This window comes from Coptis chinensis, chromosome 6 (genome assembly GCF_015680905.1).
Source record: "Coptis chinensis isolate HL-2020 chromosome 6, ASM1568090v1, whole genome shotgun sequence".
Taxonomy (NCBI): Eukaryota; Viridiplantae; Streptophyta; class Magnoliopsida; order Ranunculales; family Ranunculaceae; genus Coptis; species Coptis chinensis.
This window is the reverse complement of record NC_141461.1, coordinates 93,777,816-93,788,051: the sequence shown is the minus strand read 5'-3', so window position 1 is coordinate 93,788,051 and position 10,236 is coordinate 93,777,816. Positions and strand designations below refer to the sequence as shown.

At 36.2% G+C, this 10,236-nt stretch overlaps 1 protein-coding gene across 1 annotated transcript; it reads right to left on the bottom strand.

The window, feature by feature from the left end:
* Positions 1-8,489: 8,489 nt before the first annotated feature.
* Positions 8,490-9,343, bottom strand: LOC147495558 (uncharacterized). The gene is made up of 2 exons (XM_086568409.1): positions 8,984-9,343; positions 8,490-8,840 (listed from the first exon to the last, which is right to left on the bottom strand). Exons 1-2 carry the CDS (start codon positions 9,341-9,343, stop codon positions 8,490-8,492), a joined length of 711 nt encoding a protein of 236 aa, XP_086424535.1.
* Between the last annotated feature and the right edge of the window lie 893 nt (positions 9,344-10,236).

Here is a 10,236-nt window from a genome sequence, read left to right as displayed (position 1 = left end):
ATGTTATTAATAATATAGGTTTATCACTAATTACGTGCTTTTGAGTATTTCAAATTTCGGAGTTGAATAAATGCAAATTCGTTACTAATTAGGCTCTAAAAAGAGGTAAAGTGATTGCTATGAAAGTGCTATGAAAAAAGCCCAAGTTTCATGGAGAAAAAGCCCTTAAAAAGCCCAAGTCAAAGCTATTAAGTGAAAGTCAAATCGGATTAGAAAGCTGAAAAAAAATCAAAAGAACTTCAAAATGCCATATCTTTAGACTTGGGCCTCGGAATTAGGCCCATTTTATATCAAAATGACCGGCTCAGAAATCTCTTTCCAATAGTCCTGAACTTGACTTGATCAGAGTATTATAAGTTAGTGAAATTGCGTGCTACAATAACACGACCAGAATTAGAAGTTTTGGATTTACCCAATTGGGTTATGGACTTGATTTATGGGTCCATAACCTAGCCTAAAAGCCCATGCACGAAATTGTAACCTAACCCTCTCCTATATAAAGAGGGTTAAGGCTAAAACAAATATTGACTACTCCCATCTTTAGTTTAGTTTTAAATTAGGGTTCTCTCTCTCTCCCTTTTTAGTTTAGTTTAGATTTAGTTTATAGCCTCCATTAAACCTTTCAATAAAAAACTTTAGTTATCATATCCAATTCTCCTCTTACTTCAAGTTCTTTTATTATGCTTTCCTTTTATTGTTTAAGTAATTTTAGTCCAATGAATCAAGGCTAAAACTCCCATTAGAGGGAGTTTTAATGAAGCATGTGTGAGGATTGTTTATGATTTTGTTAGTTATTTGTGTTTATGCGTTTAAAGTTTGAAGCTTTCATATTTTTAGAGATAGAAATTGTTAATTTTGAACTATAGTTTAGTAATTTTATACAAGAGATTGATAGAAGTACTATTCTCTCATGCTAATTAATTATTAACTAGAGAAAGTAATAGTTGATTAGGGATCTTACAAAGTAGGAATCTTTATTTCATTGCATTACGGAATTTGATAGAGATGATGACTTATTAATACATAAACTAAATGGATTATGAATAAACTTACATATGTGCATTTATTACTTCCTCTATATTATTCTTTTCCATAAAAACCTTATTTATATTAGTTTAGTTTTTTTAGTTTACGTTTTAATTAATAACATAATCATAATTAGTTTATTATCAATATAATTATTACTCTCACCACTTTTCTCTTGATTTAATTAGTTGAATCCTATTGAGCCTTGGTAGTTTAAGAGTGGAACGAATCCATGACTATTTATATATTGCTTCATTATTATTTGAGAGAGTAAAGAAATATAGTTGATAACATAAAAATGGTAATATTACGTATTAGTGTTGTTAACATTAATATTAGTGTTTAACTGTTTTTATGTTTATCAAGGGGTTTAGATGCTTTTTGCTCCGTACATCTTTAGACCCATCCTTTTCTATATGCTTTGGATATTAAAATGTATTGCATCTTTTTGATAAAAACAATGGTCATATATGTATATATGAGTTGGTAAGTTGGCTACATGGTACGTTCATTCAAGAGGGTGACAAATAGGAGTGTGGGGGTCAATAGGGCTTCATGTTTTATCTTTACTATATAGAAAAATGTGGGGGTCGAGGAATAGTAGTTTTGGTGTACGTCTCCTGGGTATTTTGGTAATTTCACACTCTATTGTTGGGGTAATTTAGTCATTTCACTATCTAAAAGTATTATCTGTACTGTTCTCGAATGTTCCTCTCTCCGTGTGTGCAATTTCGCATTTTCGGCTTCCGCTTTCGCTCTATCCTCAATTAGCAAAAGAAGTAATGGAAGCAGTGGCAGCAGTGGAGACGAAGGTGCCATATTAGCTAGCACGCAGATGGACTTTCTGGTTTGACAACCAATCAAAACAACTGAAACAAGGTGCTGCTTGGGGTTCTTCTTTTCGCAAGATCTATACTTTTGACACTATTGAAGATTTCTGGTGGCGGGTATCCTCTTTTTTTTGCCTTTTTATTTGCACCCATTATAGTATGGTTTGATTTGTTTTTCTATATACCCTTTGTTGCTTTTAGATAGAATTTATTGTGTGTGTGTGTTTTTTTTAAACATGGGTGTGTGCTCAACGATTTAATTTTTACGTGATGGTGGGTGTTTTCGTAATGTATGTTAGATCCTCAAAGTTTCAATCATTGTTGTACTTATACTTTGTCATTATTGTTATTTTTCTTATAATTGCTTGATTTTTATTCGCTTTGATGCCATATACATTTGTTTTTCTGTGTCATCATAATTGTTTGTAACATGGGAACCTTTTGATTTTTGCATATAAAAGCTTCATTGAGTTTATTATTGTTTTGGTTTTCTAATATGATCTTTTTTTAGTCTCATATAAAAGCTTAAATTTTCCTTCCGGCAGTTTGTATGATCAGATTTTTCTTAACTGGCTTAGTATCCAAAGATTAACTAGGCATTATTTAAGTAAAAAGGTTGAACATCACTAAGCAGAAATCGGCAGCTGTCCTCACTCCTTATTAATCATTATAAATTGTTGTTTTGTGAGAAGTACAATATTTACTTATCCATTAAGGAAAAATCTTTGTGGGTACATTATATCCGACACGACTCTGCTTGAGAAGTATTTTAAAGAGTTACAATACTTTTTCTTTTAGTGTTTTTGTGTACCTACTTTTTAGAATTCCAGTAATATGATTTCTTAAGTTAGTCTAATGTTATTACGTAGTGAAGTAAGAGACATTTATAGGTACATTAATAGTAACTCTAGGAGATACCCATCTCTGGGTACTTCTAGGGAGACTTCTGCATTGTAAGGATGTGTTCATGGTAGGCTACATATGTGTAGGGTGGCATGGGGTCTGGAGCACGCAGAATTGTTTTATAGATTGTCTGAATAAATTGTCAGGTTGGGGAGTGTTGATGGCCTCTATGTTTTAGATATCCCAAAGGCACACCAGCATGAGTTCCAGAGGAACACTCAATGGTGCTGAAATTACTTTAGCAGAACTTTCGTTGTGACAGAAAGTTACACTCTATAATAGTTGCCTACCATGACATGTTCAATCAGAAGCCAACACAATGGAGGTTCTCTTCACGAAAATAATGCTTTGATATGGGTTTGGGATTAAATAACTGAGGTGACCGAGAAGCCATTACCGCTGTTTCACACTCCTACTGAACATGGTCCAGGTTGAATTTTTAATTTTCTTATTCTTCATGTTTCAGTTAAAAGATGTTATGAGAATTTATATTTTCTCAAGTATGTATAGTTTTTCAGATGCTTATTATGAAGGTTAACTCTAAAAAATAGGTCATAGACAACATGGACCGAAGGCTTCCTATAAGCTACTCACATTGCACCACATCCTGAACAAATGATCCATTCTTAGTAACCTAAGCAGTGGCATGCTCAGACACCCGCGTTGGCCAATATCATTATTGCGAAATGTTGACTAGTTGTTAGCATCACAAGTCCATTGATCCCAATAGCAGCCAACTGCTTTGGTTTCATCTATCCGACTATCCCCTTTTTCTTTGTCATTTTTGATATTTTAGCTAACTGAAATGTTTCTTCATTCTTCCTTTTTGTAGGTAACGAACTGAACAAGTTGATATAGTGGTTTCAAGGCGTAAATCGGCTATTGTTTGGAGTTTCATTTCTATGACATGTAAGTGGTTTTCATCGTTATATCTTTTTCCTATATGTAGACATTTGAACTGTGTTCCTGCCAAATAGTTACAATTGTTATTTCATCCGAGATTTAGGTGTTACTACTTCAGTGCCTTTGAAGTGGTTCTCTTCATGGTCTTTAGTTTTATACTTATATTTGTTGGCTTTTGAATGGTTTTTTGGTGGGGGTATCATTTTTTTAGTGTGAACTAATTGTGATGAATCATTTGGAGTCATAGACAACCTGTGGACTTCTATTTATTGAAAAGTTTTGCTGACTTTATGTTTTATTTGTTTCCTCCCATAGCCCATAATTTGTTGAACTAAGATTGGATTCTGTCATTTGGTTTTGCTCAGACGATAAAATATCAAACACAAATATATGTAATTAGGTATTAACTATTAAAGTTTGTTTCACATTCTTGTACTAAATTCACTCTCTTCAGTTTGAGGATGTTCCTGGCTAGATTTTTAATTTTATTTTTATTTTCTGCAATATCTTTCTTTGAGTAATACAATTGGATTTTTTTGCTTTATTTAAGAGAACTATTTGAGAGCTTTCCCTTTGTCACTTTCTAGATCAAATTTGTCGCAAACTTTTGCTAGGTTTTTAAATCACTATTTATCCTACAATTTTAAGGCAAGGGCCTGAGTGGTTTGCCATGGTAACAATTCTAGGACCAATCAAGCTATTTTGTATCTCAAGTCATGGTAACAAGCCTTGCACAGTTGAAGAGGAGATGAGTATACCATTGAAGGAGTTGTTAGAGAGACACCGCGGTGGAGTTAGAGGTAGATGGGACAATTTACTTGCAGAAATATCAAGAGGCTCGTCTGTCCTACTGCTTCCTAAGCAAATATGTGACGATATACTTATGGAATTCGGTGCTCTCAAGGCCGTTACGTATGGGCTGGAAACTGCTGCAGTTATTGTGGTCAACAAGTCGACAGATATTGTGGATGCAATTGCAAGCCTTTCTTATTTTTAGAGGATCAAGGAGCATGCAGACATAAAATTATTAGTTGTTGTTTTATGTTTGGGGAAATAGTTGTTTTCATATTGTCCTTCCCTCCCTGTACTGAATATTTCTTTTAGAACCTTAATGATAAAAAAATCAGTGTTGGTTTTTTAAGACAGTTTCTGCAACTGTTGCATGCGTTACTTCCCAATTATAACTTCGTGATTTCACGTCTATATTGTTAAGATGTGCGTAACATGTGCATGATGCTAGTATAGAATAGTGGATACTTAGATAGGTGTCACTCTGGTGTACACTAGTCTTTTGGTGAAACCTTGAGAGTCTGGTCCCAAGGTCTTGGGATGGAATGCCACCTTTATCAGGGTTTTTTTTAAAAGGTTTAGGGAAAATAAAATTGTAACTTTATATTTGTAAAAAAGTTTGTTTCAATCAATAAGATCTCGCGCATGTCCATCTCAAAAATATCAAATTTCGTCTACATTTGAACATCACGAGTTATGAAATTTAAAAAGAATGAAAGCAACAGTTGTTCGCACTGCTAAAATAACACTCTTTTGCCCCATGAGCGTTGTGCCTTGTTCTTGCATGCTTTCCACCTGTCACTTGCTTTGTCTGATAGCATATGCTAATAGGCTGTTTAACCTTGATTTTGTTGTAGGGAACAAAAGTCTGGTTTTTGTTTTGTTTTTCCGTAAACGTTTTTATGTGGTTGTGTATACACGATGAGGAAGAATTCAAATATATGAAAGCAATTCATTGGCCTTAAAACATATTTTCTCGAATTCTGTTGTCTTATGTTACTTAACTGAACATATAAAGGCTCTTCCTACCTTAATACAGCAGCGCCTCATAGACAGTTATGTGCAAATCTGAAGTACTCATGTAAGCAGCTTATGTGGAGAAAATGATTATCTTTTGATTAAGATCTATACTGGATGAATTGAGATGTTTAGATATATATATATATTTTTTTAATGATTATTAGACTCTGATAACGTTGTGGCCTGTTTCAGATTTACATTCTTCTTTATAAGGAAGTTGCCATTGCTTTGAAAATCAACATTGTGTATAGTAAGGAGATACTTCTTAGCATTCATGAAAATGTTAAAGTATTGTGTTACCCAGACCATTTCTCAATTGGAGTTTATTTATGGTATGTAATTTATTTGGGAAACATGTATAAATTTCACGTTGGATTTAATTAGAGTAATGATATATGTTTTGATTAATCGGCATTGGCCTGGCAAGTGTGTTGATGATCATTGTCGGATACATACAGGTCACACCATGAAAAACTTGTTATTGTTGATTACCGTGTTGACTTTATTGGTGGTCTTGATTTATGCTTTGGATGGTATGACACACTGAGCCAAAGGTAAGAATGTACAAGAGCTTGATTAATATTATCTTTCACTTTGTAATCTGGTAGGTTATATAATCTAGATTGCAAGTTATTATTGATTAATTTCAGTTAGAATCACCATTAAACCAGTGTTCTCTATCTCCCGAATGTTTGACATTGAATTAAGGAGGTCTATTACTAAACTGGAAATATACAAGACTTGTGCTGCAGTTTGCTCAAAGCAGACTTGCTGGTCTGACTTTGTGCTATAATTTGTCTTAGTTAGAGTGGGTTTTGGGATATAATGACCTAAGATGAAAAGTTTGTTCTCTGAATCTATTTTCTAAGGGTTCCAATTTCATAGTATTTGGATATCTGAGTTAGGAGTTATGCATGTCCAAAGATGGCATTCTAGCCTACTAGGAAAGCTGCGCCGGCCTGATTCGCACTCGATTTTGTAGTAGTTAGAGTTAGATTTGTGTTTTAGTGATCTTGGCAGTAAAGTTAGTGCTCTGTATCTACTTTCTAACGGCTCTAATTTCATGGTATTTGGACTTTTGAGCTGGGAGTTACGGGTATCGAAAGGTGGACTCTTCCAACTGAATTTTCAGTGTACTGGATTGATTTTGAGTTAAATGTAGACATAGTTAGAGTCAAATTTAGGTATCCTCTACGTATGCAGAAAAGATAGTTCAATGTGTCTGTTTTCTAATGCATCAAGTTTCATTGTATTTAGACATTTGTGTGAGAAGTTATGTTTTTTGGGATATGGTCTGTAACAAGCGAACAAGTGATATACGGACAATCTTCACTTGTGTCGAGCAACTTACTTGTTTGGAACGGGTGTACAAAGGGAAGGTAAGTAGTTACTCTAATATATTCATATACATGGTTTATTAATTATAGGCTTGTTAGAATGTTGAGTACACTAGGGATAAAAGTCTTGAATAGTTTGGTATGATATATGTCAAATTTTGAATGAACCGAGATGTAGTCTTAGAATTTTATATATCTTGTTGAACCCACGTAAAATATATCAATCAGGAACTTACGTAATAATGAAAATTTGCTTCTTCTGTTGGTATAGGTGGGCAATGTGTATGTTCAGTTTAGAGAAGAAAAACATGTTGCAGCTGTTGTTCAGCTAGAAGGTTTTATAGAGGTTAGTTATCATATCTCATTTATCGTTTAACAAACAAGGCTTATAGTCAGATAATAGAATATACATGTATGATTATGGCATTATGCACTCATATAGGTTTTGTCTTGCAAAAAATCATTTGGCTGGAAAGTTTTTGAGCTATACTTGGGTAATACTTGGAATTATATTTGAAATTAGTATTTACTGAATTCAGGTATGATTTTTCTTTCATTTTGCCCGTCTTACATATTTTAATTTATGTTATTCTCAGGACTCAAGATTTATGGAGTGTCGAGGCCTAGATAGTCAAAGAAGAAGAGGATGAGTTCCCTGACAAATCTAAAATGTTTATTTCCTTGTGCATCAAATTTCCGAATTCGCATGCTCTTTATGTGTATGACTTTTTGGTTGTGATTTGTAGTAATATAAAGGAGTATGTACTTGATTAGATGTATTTGTGAGGTTTTCTGTTTATTAGTAACTTTTGTGGAATTTTCAAAAAAAATGGGGCATTTTATGCAGGTGATTGGTGAAGGTGGCAAACGTGTGGCAGGAGAAAATTAATTTTTTTTCAATACGAAATTGTTTTTTAATGGCAAAAAAGCGTTACTAAGCTCTTCATTAAGTAACACTTATAAAATAGGAAAAACGTTAGAAATGGGTGCAAAAACCGTTAGTAAATGATTCAATTAGCAACACATACTACACAAAAAAGTGTTACTGATTTCTCATAACCGTTACTAATATATTCATTAAGCTACATGTACAAACCGTTAGAAATTAAAGGAAACCGTTACTATTTTTGAAAATATTTAATGCGATTGAGTCTAGAAACCGTTAGTAATTAATTTTAGTAACACTAAATAACCGTTACTAAAAAGAATTTGTAACGGTTAGAAACCGTAAGTAAATAACTTAACATATTAATAACGCCCAAACAGTTACGAAAATAAACCGTTACAAAACCGTTAAGAATATCCTGTTTTGGTATAGTGCTCGTCTCGGCGTCTAACATCGTCTTGCTCTGGAAGTACACCGGCCTCTCTGCCCTATCCACTATCCTTATCAACACTGAACTGATTGCATACTCAGACACCCCCAGATATAAATACAGCTTCTCCCCCTGCCCTGGGGGCTACAGGATTGGGGCCTTTCCCAAATATTCTTTTAATTCCTGAAAGGCCCTTTCACATGTTGCGGTCCACTGAAAGTCGGTCGTTCTCCTTAAGAGTAGGTACAGAGGACGGCACTTATCTGAAGACTTTGATATGAATATATTGAGAGCTGCGACCCTCCCTACCAACCTCTATACCTCCTTCACATTTTGCGGAGACGACATTTCTAACAGTGCCTTATCTATGCAGGGTTGGCTTCTATTCTGCGGTAGGTGACAATGTACCCCAGAAACTTTCCCAAAGTCACCCCAAATGTACACTTCTCTGGGTTCAACATTAGCTTATGTCTTCGCAGTATGGAAAACGTTTCACTTAGCCCCGCCAAATGCTCCTCCTCGGTCATACTCTTCTCCACCATATCATCTATATAGATTTCCATTCCCTTTCTGATTTTGCTCTCGAACATTTTCTCCCCCAATATTTGAAATGTTGCCCCGGCATTCTTTAGCCCAAATGGCATTCTGGTGTAACAGTACGTTCCCCCCTCAACTATGAACGCGGTCTTCTCCTGGTCAAGGCCGTACATCACCACCTGGTTATAACCCATCGACGTGTCCATGAATGAAAAAATCTTGAATTCCGCGGTTCTATCCACTAACTCGTCTATCCGGACATGGGATAGCAATCTTTTGGGCACTCCTTGTTGACGTCCATAAAATCAACGCACATTCTTACTTTCCCATTCTTCTTGGGTACCGCTACTACATTCGACAGCCATTCAGTGAACTTGCATTCGCGGATGATGCCACCATCTTTCAACTTCTTTACTTCCTCCCGAATCCCTTGTGCATACTGCGGCTTCATGCCCCTCATCTTCTGCTGGATTGGATGGGCCTCGTCCCTCATATGTAATCGGTGACAGGCGAACTCTGGATCCAATCCCGCCAAATCCTCGATTGTCCATGCAAACACATTGCTGTTCTTAGTTAACAAAGCAATCAACTTCGCTTTCCAATCCTCCGACAAACTGGTTCCCACATTCACAAACTTTTCCTCCTTTGACACCCCGATGTTTATGACCTCAATCTCATCCATCGTCTTGGCCCCGACAAGCAGCTCCTTCTCGCAGGCCGCAGTCTGTAATTGCTATGCCAGCTTGTCCCCCTTCTCTGTCGCCTCTTTATCTGGAGTGTGGACCAAACCCTTTGATGTCCCCTGGTGGATGTTCTGAGCCACGACCTAATCTCCCCTTATCTCATATGTTTTTCCATTCGTTGGGAAACGGACCACTTGGTAATAGGTGGATGGTATTGCCTTCATCTCATGGATCCATTTTCTCCCTAGGATCACGTTATATTATAAATTGGTATCCACTACCATTAAGCGGGTGAAAATAGTCACCGGCCCTGCTGTTACCAGCAATACCAGTTCCCCTAGTGGCTCAGTCATGCTGCCATTGAAACCGAATAAATTAGTCTGAGGGGGCTTCATCTGCTTCCTTTCAAGGCCCATCTCTTCCATCACACCCTGAAATAGCAGGTCGACTGAACTTCTGCAGTTTATCAGCACCCTTTTCACCATGTAATTCCCCATCGCGATAGTGATTACTAGCGCATCTTCATGAGGTGAGATCACTGACTCTAGGTCCTTCGGGGTGAATTCTATCCTGTTATTTCCATTGCTAGCTCCTGGAATTGGCCGCGGACTACCCACCACTTTGTTTATCTGTTGTAGATTGGTTGTCCTCCTCACCTTGTCTTTGTGGGCATTCCTACCCAGCGTTTCTCCACAAAAATTTAACATTTATCATGCCCAAGATTCTAGCCGCGGCCGACCCTTTCACCTGGCTGCACCTCCTTGACGAACTCCTTTAACTGCCCTCTCCCAATCATTCTCTCTACTAACCATTGCAAAGCAAAGCACTCGTTGGTAGCATGATTTCTAACCTGATGATACGCACAAAACGGCTTTCCCTCTAACTCCTTAAG

What these genes read in the sequence shown, in the direction of transcription:
- LOC147495558 (XM_086568409.1), bottom strand. Translation starts at nt 9,343, where the DNA reads ATGGATGAGATTGAGGTCATAAACATCGGGGTGTCAAAGGAGGAAAAG. An exon ending in TACCCAAGAAGAATGGGAAA is followed by an intron (nt 8,841 to 8,983) that starts GTAAGAATGTGC and finishes GGTTATAACCAG; the next exon opens with GTGGTGATGTACGGCCTTGA.